Here is a 25,987-nt window from a genome sequence, read left to right on the forward strand (position 1 = left end):
GCCAAATGCATCTTATAAGAGATAAATAATATACACGATATATATAAACTGGCCAAAATGTTTTGAAATCACTTGTACCCTACCTGATCGAAAAAAAATCCAGTCTTTCACTGTATCAGTTTGAGTCTTGTTAAAGATTTAAATCCCTGCTGCCAAGATGCTCCTCTGTCGGTCATGATTATGGAAAGTGAAACTTAAATCTATAGGGGTGGTTGGATTTATTCATGCATGTTAAAATATTTATTTAAAGATTCTTATTTACTGCATTATCATAATAGGCTGTATATTAACTTATTGGGAGAAAACCGGTAGTTCTAAGTGAAATCAGACATTTGAGCACCCCCGTATAACCAAAATGGCATGATCATAACACGTCAGCGAATATTCGACTGTGAGATTGGGAGTCGAATCAGTCTCCTCCTATCGAAGCATCGAATTGTCGACTATTCGGGGTCACCCCTAGTAAATATATTTCAAAAAAAGGTGTTGCATTAGACTTTTAACAAATATAAACACGTTAGGCCTTAAAAATACACTTATACACTTGTAAAATATTCTTCTTTTTTTTCTCAAATTTTCCAGCACCACATTGCAGCCCCACGGTGACCCCAATCTGAAAGCCCCTGTGTTCACATGTTTAATGGTTGTGATAGAGCAGTATCAGAGTAATCTTGGATAGAGAAATAACCACAGATGCTCAGAAATAAAAAAAAATGGCTCCTCACTCCAGGCCAAATCACATAACTCGGCTCAAACACTGTGGCCCAGAGCAGCCTACCTGAGCTTCACAGCAAGCTGATGCTCACACACACTCGGATCAGCTTGCTGTGCTCTCATACTTAGAAGAGGGGTGAAATTTCATTGTACAGAGTGACAGAGCATGGCTGGAGAAGAAAGGGATGACTGAACGGATTCATTCACTTTCCACACACACACACCTTCATGAAGCTCAGGAGTGCACGGAGGTGGTGCGACAAGTTACACAGCCCTGGTTCAAACTGTCAAAGCGGTTAGAGCAGGAAGAACAAGTTAGCTAGGTTTTTTTTTATTACACTTAAGGTTAAAGCAGAGCTGGACTTAGGCTGAAGTTAAAGCAAACCTGAGGTTAAAAAGAGATGTGAATCGATGCTGTCCCACATAGTCCTGAGCAGGAAAGTACTGGCAGCCTCCAAAATGGAGTTTCTTTTGAGTTGTGACTAGTTAAGGATCTCCTGTCAGGTAGAGGATTAGTCAAGCCACAGAATCTCCGCTGTCATCACGCTGTCGGATAAACAAGGGGACCGTCAGGAGCTCGTGTGTACGACGACTACTCTTTCAGGCTCTGATCGTCACACTGATGGATGTGATGGCTGTCTCTCTCTCTATGAATAGTCCTGCCACGTGCAATACATAGATTTAAACCTGCTAACCAGTATGACATGCAAAACAGTCAGATTGATAGACAGACAGACAGAGATAGACAGAAATCTGGGCAGACAGATTCAGTTTAGTAGACTGAAAAGCAGGCCTGTAACTGAAATAAGATGTATCTTTTTTAGTCCTAACTTTGCTCATTTATGGTTTCACATGCTTTATTACAGATATATATTTCCTTGGTGAACGATTTATACAATTGTTTTTAAAACAGCAGTAAGTCAATTTAAAGTTTAAATTAAATTAAATTAAATTAAATTAAATTAAATTAAATTAAATTAAATTAAATTAAATTAAATTAAATTAAATTAAATTAAATTAAATTAAATTAAATTATCAGCCTGCATAAGGAAATGATTAGTCAAATGTCTTAAAATGAGTTTAACACCTCAGTGTTTTTGTCTTGTTTTACAGATTAAAAAGTAAGGGTTCATAAAAAATAAAAAAAATAGCTTTATCAGATACAAAGACTTCTTAATATCTTAATATCAGTATATTTCTCATTTAAGCATAAAAGTAACAAAATATAGTAAGGTTTACAAGTATACATAAAATGTATTACATTTTATTTAAATATAAATTTTCTTTTTTATTGCATTTATTTTTAATATAAGAATATTTAGGGTTTTTTTTTTTTTTCTTGCAATGCACAACTTTAAGAAATACTCTTTCCTGATTTTGTTAGCATGTGAGAGTGGAAACGAGAGAGAAGATATGAAGACTTTCTCAGAATATATCTTGAAATGAGTACTTTATTTTGCAGAGGATCATAACCTGTGTTGAGGCTCATAAATAAAATAAACTTCAATAAACATTATAAATAAACCATATAACTAAATAAATAAATAATGCCAGTGGTGAGGAAAATTAACAGAATTCAAATTATATTCTGAAAAGTACAAATTATATATATATTAGAAATATATTTTCTTATTTAATGTTTAATTAATACAATCTCGTAGAAATGTTTAGATGTTTTCATAATTAAACAAGGACACTGCTAAAAATACAATTTGCATTTAATAAAAAAAAAAATTCTTATTTAATATAATCTTGTAAGAATTGTTTCACTGCAAAGTAAAAATGCATACTGCTTATACTCCAGGGTACAACCCTAAAATCCTCTTTGTGACTCTGTATGTTAGCGTGCGAGAGGAGAAAAGGTAGAGAGAAGCACAGTGGGTCAGTGAGAGAAGAAAACAGCAAGAGATGGCTAGAGAGAGAGAGATACTGCGGATCACAGGGCTTTAGTCAGGATCAGATAGTGGTTGCAGAGCTCTTAAAACATCTGCGTTATCTTGACCTCCTCCAACTACACAGACCTACACATACACACGCTCAGACCCTTCTGCACTGTGTGTGTGTGTGCTGCAAAGAGTCCTGCTAAGATCCTTCATTCCCCGGCTTTAAACAACACACACCAGCTCAACACCTACAGGCATGCACACTTCAGCCTCTCAGAGCAACATGCTCATTATTCCATAGCCTATAATATACTCTAAAACAATGTTATCATTCTATTTTACATCCATTGTACCCTTGCATGAGAGTGACAACATAGGAGTTTGCATGTTAATATGTATTTTGCATTACAGTAAGAAACCTGTGTAAAAAAGCAAGTAAAATTTGTCGTGTCAGATGGGTTATATTGTGCATTAAAGAAAATGGCATCTGTATTGTCAGTTTGGCTGAACAATGCATGAAAGGCGGCACATAAATGACCAGAGCACGATTTCTTGTCTTTCAGCTATGCAAAATTTTTGCTCAGCTCAACAAAAATTTGCTTTGCAAATTATTTTCGGGGGGAATCGTTGAACATATTTTGCAACTCGTAGTGTGAATAGGCATTTAGAGGTATTTAACTAGAACTAAAACAAGCAACCCCCACACACACACACACACACACACACACAAATATTATTGGAGTATGTTTTACAAGACAATATTATTTCAGTCTATTTCAACATTTCACATTTAATTCAATGTGTTACAGGTCATTTCTTTGTAATTATTTGTGAAATTTACTAGCAATTTCTAAGTGAAAATATTTTCTACATCATTTTTTTTTCAGTGTGACTCAAAATCAAGCTGTGAGACCACCCGTTTTAACCAGCGAACCACTTTTTGTTTTCTTTTTAATAGTGCATCTATACTTTCTGGAGATTATCTGATTTCGACTTAAATTCCTGATGGTTTGTCCATTGTGGAAAGAAAAGTTGTGCAGGTTTGGCTACAAGTCGTGTTTCTACCTCTTTTTATGTGCGAAAAGAGCACAGCCTGTTTTCTTTTGGTAGCCAGGCCTGTCTGTGTTGCATCTGAGGTCATGGAAACCAGGCTTTATGGAACATCATTATTTTTGTCTTTTTGAGGTTAACTGCCAGGGCCCATGTCCGACCGAAATTGTTCAAGGGGTCAAGATCTCCCTCTGAAGGGAGAAACCATGTGCAGACAGGATACATTTGACTTGAGACTGTTCTAGGCACCTGTGCTCCTTCATTAACGTGTATATCGAGAAGTGTGGGACTCCCGACTGACCTGCTTTCAACTCCAGGGACGAAATCTGTGTGTTTTCTGCCAGCTTTACCTGCACACTTGTTCTTAGGCTATATTGATTTGATGATGTATGTTTTTACTCTCGCACGCTCAATCAATTTAAGTAGGAGACCCTCTCTGCAAATTGAACCTCTTGTTATGTTTGCTCAAAACAAATGCAATGAAAATCAAGTCCTGTCTTGTCTTTAACTAGAGTGGAGAGAAGGTTTTCAATCTGCGCAATCCGTACCTATTACTCTTTTTGCGACCCACAGAGAGCTGGTGCCAAAGCCAAAAACTCAAAAAGTTAACCAGCCCATTAAACCAGAAACTATTAATGTCAGTGTCCAATGTCCTCACCATAAAGTTTTCAACAACAACAACAACAACTCAGTCTGGCTAGACAGACTCAGAAAATAAGGCTAGAAAGGCACGAAACTAGATTGTTTCCATTACAATGTCTACTGGAAATGGCACACATTCCGCTCATGAAGACATCCTATTTTTGTCCCTCTGCACAGTTATTCCAGATGCATTATTTTTCCTGTCCATCTGAAAATAAAATATCACAAGAATAAAATACATATTTAAATAGCAACATGAAGCCCAGCTCATGATGAAGTGTGAAGCATAAAAATCACTGAATTAAATTACAATGGTTATTAAGTAAATGAAATGGACATTTTAGTAAATGAAATTGCTACCATAAAAAAACAATTAACTTTGACAGCATTTAATTATTTTACATTTATGCATTTTGCAGTTGCTTTTATCCAAAGCAATATATATTGCATTCAATGTATACATTAATTCATTTAGATTAATATGTTTTAAACATAAATTAAGGCATAGTTTTAATATACCACTAAGTTTGGGGTTAGTAAGATTTTTTCATGTTTCCAAAAGAAGCTCACCATTGTTAAAACAATAATATTGTGAAATATTTTTACAATTTAAAATAACTGTTTCCATTTTAATAATATTTTAAAATGTAATATATTCTTGTGATGACAAGGCTTTAATGTACATTTTAACATTTTAGACAATGTTAACTATTTAATAATAAATGCTGCAAAAAATTTGAATTGTTTGTTCAGGATACCTCATGCATTAATTAATGTTACCTATTTGAATCTTATTGCAAAGAGTAACCCACTCATTTTTACTAGCATTTGGTTTATTAGGTGGGTCGTTTCTGCAAGGGTTTTGCTATTCTTTGCTTTTCACACTGTGCTTAAGACTGGGTTATATTGGTCATTTTAAACCCTGTTTTTAACGCTGGGTAATGGTATGTTTTACATGTAGTTTACAAACAGGGTTAGCAACGCGTTTTACTCGAAACCATGCTCCTGAGCAGTGTTAGCACCGCTTTTGCAGTGACAACTCCACACTGCGGCCTCAATGCATTTGTAAAATGATACAACTATCCAACAATCACATGCCTCATTTTCACAGGCTTTGAACAATCACAGAAACACAGTGCGTCAATTTAGCGTTTGAGGGGAAAATATTAAAAAAATGGTGATGGAAAGCAGAGGAATTGACTATTTTATTCTTTTTCTTCAGGAAAAACTTGAATGAATGAATGAATGAATGAATGAATGAATGAATGAATTCATTCATTCATTCATTCATTCATTCATTCATTCATTCATTCATTCATTCAGGAAAAACTTGATAGTAGATTCGGCAATGAGAATGTGCAATACTAGAGCCTTTATGAAAAGCAGTCACATGCTGCGTTTGACCAATGACAACGACACAGCAAATATGCAAAAAGAACATTAACCCAGGGTTTAGGAATGTACAGTGTGCAGCTCACGAACATCCCAGATTAATTGTTAACCCCGGGTAAAGAATAAGCCGTGTAAACAGTGAATCAAGATAACCCAGGATTCGGTTTACCCGGGCTTTAGGATGAACAATTCCTTACATTACTGCCATCAGAATTAAATTGCTGTTACAGAGCTTTTGAAAAAGCATCCACATAATCGTGACCCATTCCTTGCGCACGCAAGATTTAGATACTGTAGGTCTTCAGGGAACGAGATAAAGGGGTTTTACCTCTGGATGAACAATATACGAGCCCTCAGGGACCGCTTACCTTTCCATACGTTTGTACTGAACCCACTCAATGCTGCTATCAGAAGTCAGCTAGATCAAGAAATAAGCTCCCAGCCTCTTCTGGGAGTTCGATATGTGTGTGTTTGTGTTTGTTAGACGTGTAAGAGGGGGGAAAAAAAAGAATAGAGTTGCAAGAGAGATTGTTGCAGACATTCTCTCTCCACAGGCCTTGCCCTCTGTGTTCAAAAGCACCACGCTAAGTGCTTTTGAGATTAGAACGATACGAAATGAGACCAGACGGGTAATAAGACAAGCTCCAGCACAGGTGGGGAGCCACAAGTGCTCATGACCCTCCATCTACTTCGCAGTTTAATGTAATCATGCGCATACACACACACGTTTAGCTTCCTATCACCTCTCCTGTTGAACGTAATTACCCAGCAGTCCTGTACTTATCACGTCTACGGGCCAGCTTAACTACACAGTCACGCACATTTACAGAGATAGAGAGGGAGCCAAGTGCTTTTTGTAGATCTAAATGGATGAACAGGTCATTCCAACCACACACACACACATATATACTGTACAGATATATACAGTGGGGCAAAAAAGTATTTAGTCAGCCACCAATTGTGCAAGTTCTCCCACTTAAAAAGATGAGAGAGGCCTGTAATTTTCATCATAGGTATACCTCAACTATGAGAGACAAAATGAGAAAAAAAATCCAGAAAATCACATTGTAGGATTTTTAAAGAATTTATTTGCAAATTATGGTGGAAAATAAGTATTTGGTCAATAACAAAATTTCATCTCAATACTTTGTTATATACCCTTTGTTGGCAATGACAGAGGTCAAACGTTTTCTGTAAGTCTTCACAAGGTTTTCACACACTGTTGCTGGTATTTTGGCCCATTCCTCCATGCAGATCTCCTCTAGAGCAGTAATGTTTTGGGGCTGTCGCTGGGCAACACGGACTCCAAAGATTTTCGATGGGGTTGAGATCTGGAGACGGGCTAGGCCACTCCAGGACCTTGAAATGCTTCTTCTGAAGCCACTCCTTCGTTGCCAGGCGGTGTGTTTGGGATCATTGTCATGCTGAAAGACCCAGCCACGTTTCATCTTCAATGCCCTTGCTGATGGAAGGAGGTTTTCACTCAAAATCTCACGATACATGGCCCCATTCATTCTTTCGTTTACACGGATCAGTCGTCCTGGTCCCTTTGCAGAAAAACAGCCCCAAAGCATGATGTTTCCACCCCCATGCTTCACAGTAGGTATGGTGTTCTTTGGATGCAACTCAGCATTCTTTCTCCTCCAAACACGACAAGTTGAGTTTTTACCAAAAAGTTCTATTTTGGTTTCATCTGACCATATGACATTCTCCCAATCCTCTTCTGGATCATCCAAATGCTCTCTAGCAAACTTCAGACGGGCTGGACATGTACTGGCTTAAGCAGGGGACACGCCTGGCACTGCAGGATTTGAGTCCCTGGCGGTGCAGTGTGTTACTGATGGTAGCCTTTGTTACTTTGGTCCCAGCTCTCTGCAGGTCATTCACTAGGTCCCCGTGTGGTTCTGGGATTTTTGCTCACAGTTCTTGTGATCATTTTGACCCCACGGGTGAGATCTTGCGTGGAGCCCCAGATCGAGGGAGATTATCAGTGGTCTTGTATGTCTTCCATTTTCTAATAATTGCTCCCACAGTTGATTTCTTCACACCAAGCTGCTTACCTATTGCAGATTCAGTCTTCCCAGCCTGGTGCAGGTCTACAATTTTGTTTCTGGTGTCCTTTGACAGCTCTTTGGTCTTGGCCATGGTGGAGTTTGGAGTTGGACTGTTTGAGGTTGTGGACAGGTGTCTTTTATACTGATAACGAGTTCAAACAGATGCCATTAATACACGTAACGAGTGGAGGACAGAGGAGCCTCTTAAAGAAGAAGTTACAGGTCTGTGAGAGCCAGAAATCTTGCTTGTTTGTAGGTGACCAAATACTTATTTTACCGAGGAATTTACCAATTAATTCTTTAAAAATCCTACAATGTGATTTTATGGATTTTCTTTTCTCATTTTGTCTCTCATAGTTGAGGTATACCTATGATGAAAATTACAGGCCTCTCTCATCTTTTTAAGTGGGAGAACTTGCACAATTGGTGGCTGACTAAATACTTTTTTGCCCCACTGTATATATATATATATATATATATATATATATATATGAGCCATCAACACAATTGTCTGTGTATGGCTGAGCAGAATAAAAGAAAAAAAAACCCTGAGTAGGATTTCATTTTCATTAAGACCAATTCCCTTGAGATCCTGTAGGTCTGGGTCTTTTTCCTTTTCTTATACATCATGTCTTCTAACAGGGACTAATGATGCTCAGTGCCTGTTCAAATGAATATTTTAGAGTCGGCTAATGAGGATGAGAGAGAAGGCGCACTATTGGAGAGAAAAAGAGCGAGAGAGAAAGAGAGATTTATGGAGGTAAAGTGGTTGGCGCTTGAACATTAGGCCACACTAGTAGGCAGCCGCAGCACTGATGCACTGTGGGACACCGGACGACAGACATTAACACAATGGCTGGGTGCAGACCCGAAGACTGACACTCATTCCTTATTAAATGAGTGTGTGTGTGTGTGTGTGTGTGTGTCTCTGTGTGTGTGTGTGTGTGTGTGTGTGTGTGTGTTTGTGCACATATTTAACTGGGGACAAACTGTCCAAAAATGATCTAAATCTGACAAAACTTATCGTGGACGTCCTCAGGCAAAATTATTCATAAAGATAACACAATTTAGTTTTTCCATTTTAAAATGTAAATAAATATTATATTAAATCTATAAAATTATACACACACTGACTTACACATACACACACACAAATATATATTAATTTCAGATTTATATATTTTACTTGTTTTAGTAATTTTAGTACTTCAACTTAAACTAAAAAAAAAAAAAGAGAATGTTGGCAACTAGCTGAAATAAAATAGGTTTTTATGTATAAAAATATATATATATACATAAGACAGAAAATAAAAAATGTTCACTCAGAAATTGCTAGTAAATTTCACAATTAATTATAACAATACATCATGAAATAAAAAATAAATAAATACAGAAACGCAAATAACACATTGAAGTAGAGTGACTTGGTAGTTTAAAGTAGTATTTTCTTGTAACAAGTAATAAAAATGTTTTTTTATGGTTTTAGATTTAGTTAACAATAACAACTTCACGAATAGTTTTTAGATATTAAAAGTTTTATTTTTAATTAACAAAAATATCCTAACAAATGTAATAAAAAGTCAAAAATTTACTTGTGAGGACATTTGAGTATCTGGCATTCTCATTCACCAAATCATGTTTTGCAATTTGAATAATGTTATCAGGTTTGTGTGAGGTTCAGGGCTTGTACATAGTAAATATCATTATCTTATTCCTAATTAGCACAGCTTCTGAGGTCTGTGTGTGAGTGTGTGCATGTGCGTGCTATAGTGGCTTTTGTTTTGTCTAAAGCACAGATCTGTGAGGGTGCATACAATTTGAAGATTTGTGGAATTAGCTTCGCAATACCAGGACTAAAAATATCTTTGGCACCTAAAACTCAAGTAAAGTCTGTCATTGACCAACCTCTGTCATTGAAATTCGCATTACTGATGTACTGACCTACAGAATCCCAGCAGAGATGACTTCAAAGATGTTAGGAAAAGATGATGAAAAGGTAACTATTTCTTATGTCTTTTTTGGGGGGTTGGGGGGGCAAATGACTTTCAAAATATTTTATTAAATCATATGGAAATACAGAGTGAGTAAACGATGATAAAATTTACATTTTGGGGTGAACTACTCCTTTAACTACTGACACACTTCTCACCAGGCACATCAGTTAGTGACACTGATTGCACAGATCTTTGCAAAAACAATGTGATGCAAATTATACTTCATAAATTTGTTTACAAGTATGTTTACTTTTGCCTCACACCAATGTTCTGAGGACAAGCACAGAAACAACAAGTTTTTCAGCTGAATGTAATTGCATATTCCAGATAGTGATGACAACAAAACTTGATAAATCCCAGAATATTCTTCTCAAATTTTGTTTTCTTATTCCATTTTGATTTGCTAACCATGGACAAAGTGTATAAGCAGATGAAATCCAAAGCAGGTCCAATCCAAAGACCTTTGATTGCGTTATGCATTCAGGAAGAATGAAAATGCAGATTGTTTTTTTAAGATGAAGGACGAAGAGGGAAAACAGTAGGGAGAAGATAGAGGAACAGTTAAAGAACAGCAGAAAAAAGAGGGATAGAAGAATACAGACATGTGCTTGTGACTGTCCCATGGACTGCCAAGTAAATAACAATGTCAAGGCCCAGAAAAGTATGAAAGACATCGCCAAAATAGTCCATCTGCCATGAGTGGTTCAACCGTAACGTTATGAAGCTACGAGAATACTTTTTGTACGCAAAGAAAACAAAAATACAAAAATAACTACTTTATTCAAATATTCGTCTCCTTCGCGTCAGCGTAGCGCCATTTTGGAGAGTACCCGCTGGACGCAAACTGCGTACGCTGTTCTGTGTCAACCGCACCACAGGGATACGCTGTTTTCATGCGAATCAAAGTGTAAATAAACGTAGAAGACGTATCCGTGTAGCGCAGCTGACACAGAACAGTGTACGCAGTTTGCAAAATGGCACTATGCTGACGCAAGAATTGTTGAATAAAGTGATTATTTTTGTTTTCTTTACGTACAAAAAGTATTCTTGTAGCTTCATAACATTACGGTTGATCCACTGATGGCAGATGGACTATTTTGCGATGTCTTTTGTACTTTTCTGGGCCTTGACAGTGTTATTTACTTGGCAGTCAATGGGACAGTCACAAGCCTCCTGGTTTTCATACAAAATATCTTAAATTGCGTTCCGAAGACGAACGAAGCTTTTACAGGTTTGGAACGACATTTTGGGGTGGAGTATCCCTTTAACAAATGAGACTATATTGTAAAGGGTTACCAGAATACTATGCTATTTTATGCTCACCAAGGCTGCATTTATTTGATCAAAAATACGGCAAATAATAAAGTACACAAACTGTATTTTTTATTTGAGGTTTTTGTTTAGTTTCTGTCTTTTTACTCTTCAGCTGAAGTTCTCGAAATAAATGAACCTAGCCTTGCAAATTAGGTGAAAAGAGCACAAATCTGTTAAACAGAAAGATATGCAAAACAGTTTAGACACTTTGCTTACTGATTTGAGAACAAGTATTAAAATTGGAAAATGTGGCAAATCATCTGAGAAATCCACCGTGTTTTGTTCACCAAGCATCACATTACGCAGTGTAAATGTTTCCACTTGAAACATTGTTTGACAGCTGCGCGGCACACATGATGGAACAGGACAGACAGAAGAATTATTTCCAAAACTGTGATCAAATGAGATATTCTAATTCATCTAAACTCATAACTTCATACTAGATGCACAAAACAAAATGCAGTTTGTCTACAGCAGGGGTTGGCAAGTAAGTTTGGCATTGGGACAAAAAAGAATTTCACCACTAGATGGCGAGCCAGAACATAGTCAAAGCATAATTTAATTGATGAAAAATGCAACAAGAATTGCCTGTGACAGACTGTTACAGAGTCTTTTGTAACTGGTAGTGAGCTTTTACTCTGTGTTAAATCCTGTAGTAGGACAGTCATTAACAAAAAGCCACATTTGTGTGGCGGAATCCGGCAGATTATGTGAGCCGAGTGGAGCGTCAACAATTTCCCCTCCACGCTCTGAGCATTTAATAATCACTCCGCTCCAGGTTCACCATTTCCCGGTTCACTCCTCGCTCACTAATATCAGAAAAACCGCTCCACATCTAAAGTATTTCAGTATGTTTGAAATATCACAGTTCTGTTCATAATGTATATTAAAAAATAAAATAAATAAAATAACAGGAGAGTTTCAAAGTGGCTTATTGGAACACTAGTGTGCAAACTTTTTTCCTACCACATGACAAGCTAATAACATGGTTGTCAGCATTAAAAGGTATAATTGCTGCTTTTTGCAGTGCAAATTTTGTTTGTGATGAAAATAACAGTACGTTTTCGTCAGTTATTTTACCTACGGATCGATGCATTTCTTACAGATTTCTGCTCATTCGAAATCAGATACAGATGAAGTACTGTAAGATTACATTTGTTTGAATGCATTATTGAGAGAGCGATTGCATGTGAATAAGTGTTATAGTACTTGTTTAAATCATGCTTTCAGCTGAAAATATTCAGTATCTAGAAGGAACAAACAAATTCCTTGAGAAGTATAACTTCCCGCTCATGTCCATTGCCGTCATCATAGCCTTCACATTCTTTCTGATTTGAGTGATCCTTCTCTATCAAGCTAGCTAAATAAGTTTAACATGTGAATTCTTGCTAAATATGCAGTTATATTACAGGTTGTTGGCATGAATTGTACTCGTGATGGAGCGGTGGTGGAGCGCGTGAAAACCACGATGCTCCGACTTTTAAAAAATCCGCTCCTCGCTCCAGTCAAAATTACACCACTCTGCTCACATACTCTGATTGTGAGTAACTGTTGCGCTGTCATGACAGATCTATTTCAGAACCAGCCGCTATCAAAATAATCTTGCTGCGGGCGCGGGCCAGATATTGTTGCTGGCGGGCCACCTGTTGCCGACCGCTGGTCTACAGCTTGTTGCAATATGTAACCCTGGACCACAAAAACAGTCATAAGTGTCAATTTTTCAAAATTGAGATTTATACATCATCTGAAAGCTGAATAAATAAGCTTTCCATTGATGTATGGTTTGTTATGATAGGATATTTGGCTATATTTGGCTGAGATACAACTATTTTGAAAATCTGGAATCTGAGGGTGAAATTAAGTTCTTAGCAATGCATATTACTAATCAAAAAACAAGTTTTGATATATTTACAGTAGGAAATTTACAAAATATCTTCATGAAACATGATCTTTACTTAATGTCCTAATGATTTTTGGCATAAAAGAAAAATCAATAATTTTGACCCATACAATGTATTTTTGGCTATTGCTACAAATATACCCCAGCGACTTAAGACTGGTTTTGAGGTCCAGGGTCACATATACGATGTAATATAAGAAATAATGACTTACAGTAAACAAGCCATTAGAGGTGCTAATGTTAACCCAGAGAAAAATAATACTTAAATATTTAGCTAATCAAATCACATCTGCCTCAATATAAAAAATAGGCTAATTTAAAAAGAATTTAAATTATAATCTTATGGTAATAATAATATTAATTTAATAATTTAAATAATAATAAATAATAATCTTAATCTAAATCATTTCAATAATAATGTTATGTTCGCAGCTCCATTTGGTGGTCACAAGAGATGCAGAAAGAGTATTAAATAGAAAATATTTCTATGAATTGAAGTTTCAAATAATACTGACTGAAAATTAAAATTGCTATTCTTAAGAAAATGAGTTGATAATTTTAAATATGTGTTAATTGCTACACTTTAGAAAGTGGATTTTGGAACAACAAAGTTGGTCTAAACTTCTTTGAAACCCTTGGCTGTAAACGTTTTTAACAAATCAAATCAAATATTAATTTAATTTTAATTATACAAATTATTAAATATTTTTAATATTTTCCAATTTAATGCAAAATAATAACTAAGATATAAATAACTGCTTATCTTAACTAGTCAAAGAAAAAAAATGCCAAAACCTTTTTTTTCTGTTAATGTACAGGTACAGTCAAACCAAAAATTATTCAGAAACCAGATATAATTTTTTATTTTTTTACTAGTGGGTGCAGGACACTATAGTTCATTTATGTAAGTGAGGATAGCAAAATAAAGTAAACTGTGACATATTATGTTCAAAAATTCTTCATACAGTGGACTACCAGTAAAATTTATACAAATCTGGAAGCAAAAATTTTTCAGACACTTTGACCTGACCGTGTTTTTTTTAACTGTTTTTCTTTAATTGCTAATGTGACCTTTTTACACCACATACTGAACAAACTTAAGCATTGCTTGGTAATTGGTTGACCTGAATTGGCTATTATCTAATTGTGTACTTAAATTTAACACCTGAATAATTTTTGGTTGATTGTAATCCATTACATACTTCTAATCAAAGTAATCTGACATTATCAAGATGAATTTGTTCTGACACAGTTTAACTCTTGAGTTCTTGTCATATTTTACTACCATTTTCTAAACTATAGCGAATAAACTGTGATAATGTGAGAAATGTTGAAAGTGTCTGAATTAATTTTGGTTTGACTGTATACACAAGTAAAAACTCAAGGCCACCGATCTAGAATCTTTAAACGGCGTCTAGACTGTGACAGAAGACATAGAATATATAAACGTTTTGGCTTTGTTAGGTCGATTCAAGCGTCTGTAGAGGAGCGCGTTCAAAGACCTGTGTCTTTCCATATGTATGGCACACAAACAAGTAAAAATACCAACTCCGTTTTGATTTGAGAGGGAACAAATGAAACTATTTTTAGCTATTTCAATCTCCTCCTCGGCAACAATGAGGGCAGAAATTTGTGATTTTCAAGACAAACAAACAAACAACGGCTGGCAGACTTTTCCCATCATCGGTAGGAGGAAAACATTTTGATTTTCTCCATCTAAACAGATAGCAGGTGGTGAAATGAAAGACATCACACATCTTTTATAGACCCAAACGACACCAGCAGGAGTGGCTTTGATGTCGCAGCATCGTTCAACTAGCAGAAACAATAGCATCTTCCTCTGCCAGCATGCATCTGTCTCTCTGCTGACGGAAGTTAATTGAGATTGGAGAGACGTTTTCCATAGTGACTCTCCTGCAGATAATGGCGATCCCAGACATAAATACACTTCCATGCCACCACACTAAACTAAAATATGTCTCTTAGCTTAAGTAGTAAAGTAGTGCATGTTGCCCTCCTAAATCAGTAATAATGACTGTGTCAAGATGCAAATATCCACCTAAAATTTTGTCAGTGACTATACGAGAGACTCGGTTGTTATACCCCCTGAAACAACCTCAACGTAGTGCTCCTTCATCCATTTTAATGATCCTTACGTGCTGATGGCGAAGACTAATTATTGCCCATTATAAAACTCAACAGCAGTGATAGAGAGGCGCGGAGCTGGCGGGACGTGTGTGGCGGTAGTCTGGAGCTCTGCTTTATCTGCGCACTGATGAATAAGTCTAATCTATCATATGTCTGGGAAAGCCCCAAGGCCTCCAGACTGAAAAGCTGCCAGCGAGTACGCGAGCAGCGGTGTGTTCATGTGTGAACTGTGACTATAAGGATCACCAAACTGCATGCATGTGTGTTGTTAGCACTGAATTATGGGAGTTCTATGGGCCTAAAATTAGCACTCGCCAAGCACCCAATGCGAGTAAGGAAAAAGAAAACTGGAGTTGGCAAGTATATGAAACAGTATTACTCATCAGTCGGCCGGTAGCTTTTTTTTAAATTAATTCTAACAATTGCATTGTCGCATTGCATACACCATTGTAATTATATAAATATGCAACCAGCTCATAATAACAGTGTTTTCAGTGTCTCAGAGCGTTTTCAGTGAATGCTGCTCCACACAAACTCCATCTTTGCAAGTCTTGTGATTTTGAGTGGCATATGCATTTGAAAATGCAACTTGCGCAAAACATCTTCCCAAATATGTAATGAGAATCATTCATAAATCTGTTGTCAGCAAATGAGAAGCATTTCATAAGAGGTTTCCTGCATTTTCCCACCAAAATATAAGCTCTGTCACTTAATGTTTGAAAGCAAAAACAACTCCAAATATTAGTATTGCAATTTTACCATTATATAAAACAATAATAATTATTATTATTGTTATTATTAATTATTAATTAAATAATTGTATTAATTATTATATCAATTTAATCATATTTATTATTTATTAATTAATTCAATCTATATTTATATTTAATTTATATATTTTAATTTATGCTTTATTTCATTATATTTAATGTATATCTATTAATATAACTATGACTATTATTACTATATTAATTACAATTATTATTATAAAAATACTTATATTTTTTAAAATATTACTGCAATATTTCTTTAGTGATTTGTTTAATTTTTATAATTTGATTAAATAACACCAATAAATAAACAAACAATCTACCTGATAGGGCAGCGAGGCTACAAGTCAGCTGCCTGAGCTTTCAGACTCAGCTTTTGTGTTCATAAACAAGCTGTAAGCAAGCTAAGATGGTGAGGGTTCATTAAGAGCAAAGGAGTCCAGTCCTGCTCCTGAAGGGCCGCCATCCTGCAGAGTTCAGCTCCAGTTCTAATTAAACACCTGAACCAGCTAATCAAAATCTTCAGAATTACTAGAAACTTCCAGGCAGGTTTGTTGGAGCTAAACTCTGCAGGAAGCTGGTCCTCCAGGAGCAGGACTGGACACCCCTGATTTAGAGTGTTGACATACAAAGCTACAATTCTCGCAAACAGCCTTGAAACAAATCCAGCCGCTAACAGAAACCATTTATGACAATGCGATCAACATGAATCTGCAATGGAGCCATGCACACTTTCATTTCTCATCCATATCGACTCGGATGCACAGACACACTCTCCCTGACACTATAGACTTGCCAAAGTAAAACTGCACTCAATATTCTTAGGGATGCACAAGATAGCGATGCCATTTTGTTTACATGCCAATATTTTTACAATTATCCATATCATTTGATATTGTGTATATATATATATATATATATATATATATATATATATATATATATATATATATATATATATATATATATATATATATATATATATATATATATATATATTTTATATATACAGGGCCTAAAACTTACTTTTTGCCACACCTGCCAATGGCCAGTGACGTGATTAAATTTACCTGTCATGAAACTCTAACATTTAATAAGCTCTGAAATATTAAGTGATTTTAAAACAATCTTCACATAAACTATAAATTGTATATGCATAAACTATACAAATTAATCTTTATTAATCAGCCACTAGAGCAGTCGAGTGGTTTCTCTTTTTCTTTTGTTCTTTGAGTTACATCAATGACAGACTTCAGCAGGTTTCACTTTAAAAGCAGCGCTGTCTCTTTAAAACCTGATGCACACAACGCGGATCTGACACATATCCTATTTTCTCCAAACTCCGTCATTTAAGACTTTATTACTCATTTAAGACTACGTTTACGATGTAACTCACCAAAACCGAGTATTTTGACATAATTGTATGTTTTCAGTCTGGTGCGCCGTCTAAGCGGCTCGGTGTATGTGTTCAGCCGAACGAGCAACCTTTCAAACTTCACTGCACCGTTTAGGCGGCATAAGCCCAGGTATGTGTCGCCACATTCTTGGGTTATGAAGAATGAAGAAGGGAAAAGTTAATCTTCCGAAATGAAGCAGCAATATCTTCTCAGGTAAATGTTATTAGAACCGTGTCTAGGGACAAGCTGGCCATTACACTGCTCTGACCTTATCAGTCCGTTAGTATCCTATTATTTGATTCGCTCTTGTCGCTTATGACAGAACAGGTAATCACGATGATTTTATTAGCTTACGTCAGACACAGCGAATCCCTTTTAAAACTGTCTGTTGTTCCCACTACATTGCATTGTTATATTTTGGAAAAGTTTTACCCGCCAACTGGCGACTGACATTGTTACATATACTCGCCAACACAGATTTTTACGCGCATTTGGAGCTTGGCAAGTGTTCATTTTAGGCCCTGTATATATATATATATATATTTGCAGATACTAGGCATATCGTTTTGAAAGCTCATTTCCTCTGTTTTAGATTACCTTTGCAGTCGTCTAACGCTCTTTTAAAGTTAATCTTTTAAATAAAAAAACACTGTTAAAAACCCTTTTCATATAATGGGTTAATGCCTAAATGCACTTGTAGCTTTTACAACTATTTTCTAATGTTTTGTTTTATTTTTCATTAATTTAGGTAAAAATAGTAAAGAATTTTAATATTGCCCATTACATGAAAATAATTGTTGGATTGTTGATACTGGCCAGTAGCTTTAAATTTTTTTTTGGTTTTTTTGTTTAACATTTGATTATTCGTTTTCTGCATTTTATTCATAACTTTCTTTTATTGTATTTGTCTTATTGTTTGTTATGTGCATCTTTGCTCTAATTTTCATATTGCTTTATATTGTAAAATATAGGCAACTGTTATGATGAAATAAAATTGCTTTCATAGTGAAATAAGATTTTGGTCATACAGTGCATCCCTACAATGATATCATAAACAATATTATGAAATTAAAATATCGGCCTAAATATTGTAATTAATTTACATAAGGTTGGTTACTATTTGATTACTTTTCTGTAAAACAAATGTAAGACAAGTAAAAATTAGCAGTCAGACAAATCCTGCACCGCAGTAGATTTGGTGGATTCAACAGTAATTAAGAACTAATTATTGCCTGATTGATGCATTAATGTATTTACAGTATGAGCACAAGACGTTCAACCTCTATGCAAGTGTGTGCATGCACTTCGTCCTACCTCAGTGTGAACTGCTCAGTGGCGGCAGCAGAATTCATTAGTACTTGAAATCCCACCGTCTGTCCCTGTTTAACTGGGCTGGGGGGCGCCAGTATCTCGACGTCTCCGTCCAGTCTAAGTCGGATTCTGGGCGCTCTGTTGTCCCCAGTGGAGAGAGTCACAGTCCCAATCCTCTGCATATCCCCTTCCTGCCCTGCAGCCTTTCCTTGCACCCTACCCGCCACGCACTCTTTTCCCAGGGCCTCTGGAGGGAGAATGGAGTAGTGCAACTCCACCGTGACTGGAATGGGCTCCTGCGTGCGCCTACGTGGCGGAGGAACGCTGAACCAGGTTGTAGGAATGCCAAGCTGGGCTACACAGATCCCCAGGTTTCCCTCCAGTCGGCAGGCGCTCGATACAGAACCTTCCCCCGGATCGCGGATCCCAACGACACGGATACACGGCAGCAGTTCCGCTGGAGGATCCGCATCCTCCCACCTGCGGCCCGCCAGATAAAACAACACCTGGATTTGAGGCCGATCGACTCCTATCCTCCTGCTCACCAGGTGCGCTCTCACCTTCCAGCCCACTGTCAGGTGTGTAGAGGTGTGGAAAGAACGTGGCAGCGCCCCCGGGAGGAGCTCTGGTGGTACCGGCGCCTCTGCGGTGAGATTGCCATAGCTACAGTTGACCGACAAGAGGGGAGCAGGGCCAGATTCGGGCAAGTGGAGAAAGAGAGGCTCGCTGCGTGTCTGCAAGCTCCCGTTACGCATCACTTCCTGTGTGGCCTCCCGGAGAAAGAAGGATGACTCTGCACCCTGCAGTTGGCAGGACACGGGGAGGTACGTGGGCAAGGATGAGGAGAACCTGGGCACGAGATCGCTGCCTCCGCCCCTGCTCTCGCACACTGCGGAGAGACAAAGAGAAAGAGATTTATCTGTATGTTTATTTCATTTCAGAGACACTACAGATGTTATTAAAAGGAAAATTGCTTTCAGTTATAATTTAAAGTGTCCCCTGGTTTTTGTTTGATCTCATTTAACGAGAGCATTTATTTACAGAGAAACAAATGAAATTAAGGCCAAGGGTCTTTGGAAAGATCATTTTATGAGTGTGTGTAGAGCGTAAGTGAATAGAGTAGAATAAACCAAGAAAAAAGACTGTTGTTGACAAAAATGTTTGTTATATGTACAGTACACGATCAAAATTAAAAAATTTGGGGTCAGTAAGATTTTCAGAAAATTGTGAAAAGGCTGCATTTGTTTGATCTCGAAAATACAAGAAAAACAGGAATGTTGTGAAATATTATTATAATTTAAAATAACTGTTTTCCAATTTAATTTATTTTTAAAATGTAATCTATTCCTGATGGCAAAGCAAATTTTCAGCAGCCATTTTTCACTTTTCTCATATATAGATTTGGTGATGCTTATTATTATCAGTGTTGAAAATTGGTGTTTCCTAGTATTTTTGTGGAAATTGTGATACTTTTTCAGGATTCTTTGATGAACAGAAAGCTTAATTGTTAAACACATTTTCTAGACATAGAAATTTTTTTGTAACAAATGTAAGTCTTAACCTTTACTTTTGATACATTTTATTGCATATGCTGTGTATATATATATATATATATATATATAAAATTGTTTTTTAATTATTCATTTTTATTAATTCACCTGCAGAAAATGATGTAAATGCACTTGTAAATACATAAAAAAGTTCTACAAACAAACTTTAAAGTAAAGGATCTCAAGCATGAATATGAAAAATAGTTGTGATATATCTATATAGTGTATGAGTGTATTATCACAACACCACTTTTATCCAAAGTGATTTCTACTGTCTTCTTTTCATCATTATGTTGAACCCGTGACCTTGGCATTGCTAACACCATGGTCTACCAGTTAAGCAACAGGAATCATCCTCAGGCTCACATTCACACAACTGCTTCCACCTCCTCTGGACAGGACACGACAACGACAAAGTGGCTTTGTGAGTACGTGTCTCTTTGTGAGTGTCAGGGTGTAATAGCCATGGTGGAAAGGCCTCTTTTTGTGCTCAGGGACGACTTGTGAACTCCTCTCAAAACATGACCCAAAAAGTCAACAAGTCATCACTGAAATTGAAATCTGTCATTTAGCAGACATTTTTATCCAATGCAAAAGGTCCCACAGGAACAACTCAGGGCTAAATGCCTTGCTCAAGGGCAGAATGGCACTACAGCGGGACTGTGACCTCAGTAAAATCCCATCCCAGAACAACTACAGGATCAGACACTAAACTTCAGCTGCAAGACCACAACTTTACTCCACTACAACTATGCTATGCTTGACCAAGGTGATGCAGTCATAATAGGCAAACTTTGAGCTGCAACACAAAGTCCGAAAGGTCAGAAAGTTTGTACTACTCTAGTACACAATTAATTAGTATCTCAAATGCACAAAGAAACTTGGTATGGCAGCACGATTTTGTTGCTAACTGAAACCTGTGTGCCATAAATCCCACAATTTGCACTGGTCATGCAATCTGATTGAAGCAAATGACTTTTTCTTTTTTTGAGAAAAGGTATTTATGCTACATTTGGAAGCATCTGTACTCACTCATGGTTAACTGAAGCATAAAGTCAATCCGTCACCTTTCTCTATGGATACCTCTATCATTGTAAAAGCCCTCAGCACATGTTCGTATTTTCCGTTAAGTCTGTGATGGAGCTTATCAGATCACTCTGCCAATCAAATGCAAGACAGTCTGCCAAACAGACGGAGTGTGCCAAATGCTTCAATGAATCAGACCCTAAATTTACAGTTCTTTCCTGTTATAATTTTAGATCTGTACTGATAGAGGCAAAATGATGCTCTAACAGACAAGCGCACACATGCCATGTGCCGCATTTGCAACATAAAGGAAGCTAAAGATGATTAAGTGAATGGGAGACCAAGCACAATTTAGTATGCAAATAAATGCAAAAAAGAAAACCAACTGCAATGCAAATATAACAATGACAACTCTGACGGCGAAACATTCTTACAATCTGAACTAAAAACAAAAAAAATAGCCCACACAGTTGAAATTGGTCTGTTTTAAGTGATTTGAACTGAAATAATCACAGACAATAGTAGAGAAAAGGAAGAAAAATCTTACAAAATTCAATACAGTGCTGGCTTATAAATTTCTTCCCACATTTGTTTCTTTAGCTTCATATAAGTTCAGAAAAACCTGATAAATCAGAGAGCAGGAGCAATATCACACATTTTATACAGCAAGAGTTTTCGACCTCAGCTCATTATAAGCCAATATAAGATGATGCAACACACAATCCCAATTTTCCAATCATTCTTACTTTAGTATTTCTTGTTTGTTTTCTCTCTTCTTTTTTATAGTGATACAACAGATTTCGTGCTGATTCAGAGAGTCTCATTTGCATGTTTTGAAACAGTGACAGAATGGAGAGCAACAGAATCTCAAGCAGCTGCCTGGAATAGAACCGGAGGTTTATTGTGTTACTTTATCTCTCTCGCTCTCTCTCTCTCCTCAGGTAGCGGGAGTGAAGCATAGTAAAGGTGTGAAAATATAATGAAGATTTGGTATGGCGCTGCGTCTCACAACAAGAGTTTAAACACATAATAATCCCTTCAGAGAGAGATACACCTTCAGCGATTCATTTCAAATCAACACCGAAACAAAACACACGTGAGGCCTTGTGGACCCAGTGTCTTGAGGAAGAAGAGAGGCTGGTGATGAGAAAGAGAATGAATGAATGATACAACAAACAAAGGAAACTTTCCGGGTTCAAAAGCTGATTTCAACTCGTGCCTTAGTTTAAAAACAAACTGCAGGAACAGAAAAGTACTTGCAATATTGAGAGCAAGGCAGGCATCATTCAATATCTCAAAACCAGAATTCTTTTTTTTTTTTTTTATGAAATGTAGAAATGAATAAATTCACATACAAAAAAATAAATATATGTGCTAATAAAATAACATTAAATAAAAAAACAGAGGTCGGTGCCAATAGCCTCACGCTTAGTGCGCCGACATACTGTGCTCACGGTGACCAGAGTTCGAATCCCGGCTCGTGGTCCTTTGCTGATCCCGCTGCCCTCTCTCTTCACCCAAAGCTTTCCTGTTTACTCTACACTGTCCTGTCTAATTAAAAGCCCATAAATAAATCTTTAAAAAAAAATTGAGAAATAAATAAGGAAAAAGTGCAAAAAATTTAATAAAAAACATAAGTCAGCAATGTCATCCATAACTTTTTAAAAGAAACTGAGGGACAAGTCAAAGCTATTTTCAGGGGTAATCAATAGTATATCACAAATAAAGCTTAAATTGTATTGAAACCACTATTATATTAATGCTGTGATATATTGCGATTCTCTTATCAGGAAATTATAGATGAATAAACTCCATTCTGTCACTTCCACCTCACCACCGGCGATCATGACATAATGAATAGAAAAAAGAAAAGAAAAAAAAAGGAATTAAAAAGTGCAATGTTTTGTGGCGGCCCTGGGGAGCTGCGATACGGAGGTTGCACGCTATAAAGCACGTAGCTTCGGCAGATGGAGGCAGCATCGTCCTGAAAACAGCATCTCGCTGTGTCACAAGTCCGTTCTTTATGGCGCTCTCAGGGCTACAAAGAGGACCATAATTCTGAGCCCAAACACCTCCACTCTGATTTGTTTCAGCCGCTGGTCCCAAGGCTGACGACACCCCACACATTTCTAACCTTTCACTCCCTCTTTCTCAGGCCACTTTTCAAATGTCAAACATTTCTCACAAAGGATTTCATTGCGGTAGCTCAGACCGCATCACCCAAAGCTTCAACTCGTATGTACAGCGTGAAGAGTTCAAAATCTTTCCCCTGGGTTCTTGGGATTGTATTTCTGCCCATTTATTTACGCCAATTTAACCTCCCATCAATTTCATTACAGACAGATAAAGCGAGATGCGATAAATCCTGTCTCTTCCATTTTTATCAGAGGTTTTATTCCAATCATCAGCAACCATGACAAGTGGTATACTTTACATCGCTTAGTCAGACTATGGTGTGATTCACATTGCAGTTTGTTCTGGCCAAGAATAGGCCACTTAGACAGGAAGAGACCCGACTGACATTCAAGTAACCAACCACAGTTTGTTTTGTTTGTCGTTTAGGAGTGGGTTTAACTGAAACAGACTAAACCACAATAATATACCAGTGTGAAAGAAATGCATACAAAGTTTTACAAAAAACATGTGTAAAGATGTGCTCAGAATTTCATTGATAGAAAAGTATTTTGATTTTCAAAACTTAAAACGAAACAGAATATAGAAGTTAGGTCTCTAAATAAGTTTGTCCAACAAAACTTTGAGATTTGATGTAACTAACATGGAAAAGCTTCACAAATCAAGTTAATATTTCATTCTCAAATTAAATCGCACTTGCTGTATCATGGTATCTTGAGCTTGTCAGATCCCAACTACTACTACTACCTTTATATCATAATGTAATGTAATGTAAAGTAATTCCTGAAATGTAGATAAACTGACTAACACTGAAACTTGCTATTTTTATTAATTTAAAAAGTCGGTAAGTTAATCATTAAGATTTTAATTTTTATTTAAAAGAAATTCATACTTGCATTCATCAAGGATGCATCAAACTGATCAAAAGAGATTTTTAATAGTCTATTTCAAGTAAATGCTGTTCTTTTGAACTTTTTTTTTAAATATCACTTATTTTATTAGATTAGTTTATTAGATGATTGTGTGGTTGTCACCTGTATTGAGATCAATAATGAGTAGAAAGTTCCAAAACAGTTACTTATAAGGTTCCACTTCAGTTAGTCTTTACCCAGAATTTCCAAGCTACAAACAAAGCCTACCAAGAGATGACAGTTGTTAGGCTCCATTCTGTCCACTTTTGAAGTCTCCTAGCCCCTTCATTGGCCCTCTGATTATTTATATGCTGTAGGCTGTAGCAAATGACTCCTAAAAACTAAACACCATTCCAAAGATCCTGGATGAGACCAGAAACGGCACAGAGATTTCAGTAAGCAAACAGCTGTACTCAGGAGCCTCAGGGAATCCAAATAAAGAGGCAGAAGAACTCAAGTACGTGTGTGTGGATATTATTCCAGCAGTAATGGAGTTGACGGATCATATGGTATTTTACGCCTGGATAAAAGAATTCTCCTCTGGCGTTTGTCCTCTGGCCCCTCATGGCAAGAGCAGCTGCTTCATTCTGCTTCCAAAAACCGTGACCTTGTAGCAAGTGCACACTCACAAACACTCGCAAACTTTCTGACCCTTGCTATCTCACTCACACACACACTTCAAGTCGATCTCACTCTGTATCAAACTCAGTCACACTCACATTCACAGAGTAACTCAGGAGAGCAAAAAAAATGAATGATTTATAGCCCAGTTCAAGACATCATTTGGAATGCGCTCCTTCAAACACACACACCGAAATGCACAACCCTGTCTGGAAGCTCTTCAGGTTAATCGGCTTCCTGCCTCCCACTAAGCACTAAAACTATTCGCCACATGGATGCCCCAATAACCTTTGACCTTTGCCACAAAAGGTAAAATGCCACAACGATCCATCACCATGCTTCTCTCCAATCCTGCCTCTGTGTATTTCTCTATCTATCCATCCTGTCTTTCCTTATTCCAACCATTTTCACGACCTACTGTGATTTTAGAGAGAGAGGGAGAGACAGAGAGAGAGAGAAAGCGAAAGAAATTTATTTTTCCATTTAAAAAATACATTAAAAAAATTAAATAATATTATATGTAGTGTGGGGCCAGTAAGATGTATAAATTATGCGGCCATGGTGAGCATAAAATATTTTTAAAAATTTTAAATGTTACTGGCCCCAACTTTTGAACTCTATTTTTGAAAAAAAAATTAAAAATTATATATATAAAAAAGGCCAAATGGCCAACCATTTGACTAACAAAATAACAATAATAATAAAAAACACCTTTGGGAGGTGAAAGACACTGGCATGGAGTGGCTGGTCAGTTTGGCACGGGTACCATGGCAACAAAACGAGAGGAATTTGAACACTATAGTCAGACATGACAATCTGCCACACTGCCTTCTGATGTCCAAACCGACCGTATGTAAATGACACCTATGAGAACAATGAGCGCAGATCCAATTAAAGACAAGAGGGAGGAAAAGGTAGGAAACAAAGAGGGAAGAAAATATCATTATAGAAGTGAATGGCATGTTGAATTTTGTGTGCATAGCTAAGAGAGGCAGAGGTGTGTGTGAAGCGTATGCTGACTTTGATCGTCACCACCTTGCGCAAATTGATTTGGCCCTAATTGAACATTTTAAGAATCGATTAAAATGTGCTGTGCAAACACACTAGGAGAGATCCATCAGATTCTGAGCTGGCTCAAGCAAAAATTTACACTCAGTGACTGGAGCTAGAGCCAACA

The 25,987-nt window shown here is 36.8% G+C and overlaps 1 protein-coding gene across 2 annotated transcripts in view; it reads right to left on the bottom strand.

Moving 5' to 3' along the window:
- The window catches only part of si:dkey-215k6.1 (transmembrane protein 132C), a 223,020-nt gene that overhangs the window by 143,161 nt on the left and 53,872 nt on the right, over positions 1–25,987 (bottom strand). For both annotated transcript variants that reach the window (XM_058775908.1, XM_058775909.1), the window contains one exon: positions 18,573–19,458. In XM_058775908.1, the coding sequence (XP_058631891.1) occupies positions 18,573–19,458 (886 nt within the window). The remainder of the gene's footprint in view (positions 1–18,572; positions 19,459–25,987) is intronic.

The sequence above is a fragment of the Onychostoma macrolepis genome, chromosome 05 (genome assembly GCF_012432095.1).
Source record: "Onychostoma macrolepis isolate SWU-2019 chromosome 05, ASM1243209v1, whole genome shotgun sequence".
Lineage (NCBI taxonomy): Eukaryota > Metazoa > Chordata > Actinopteri > Cypriniformes > Cyprinidae > Onychostoma > Onychostoma macrolepis.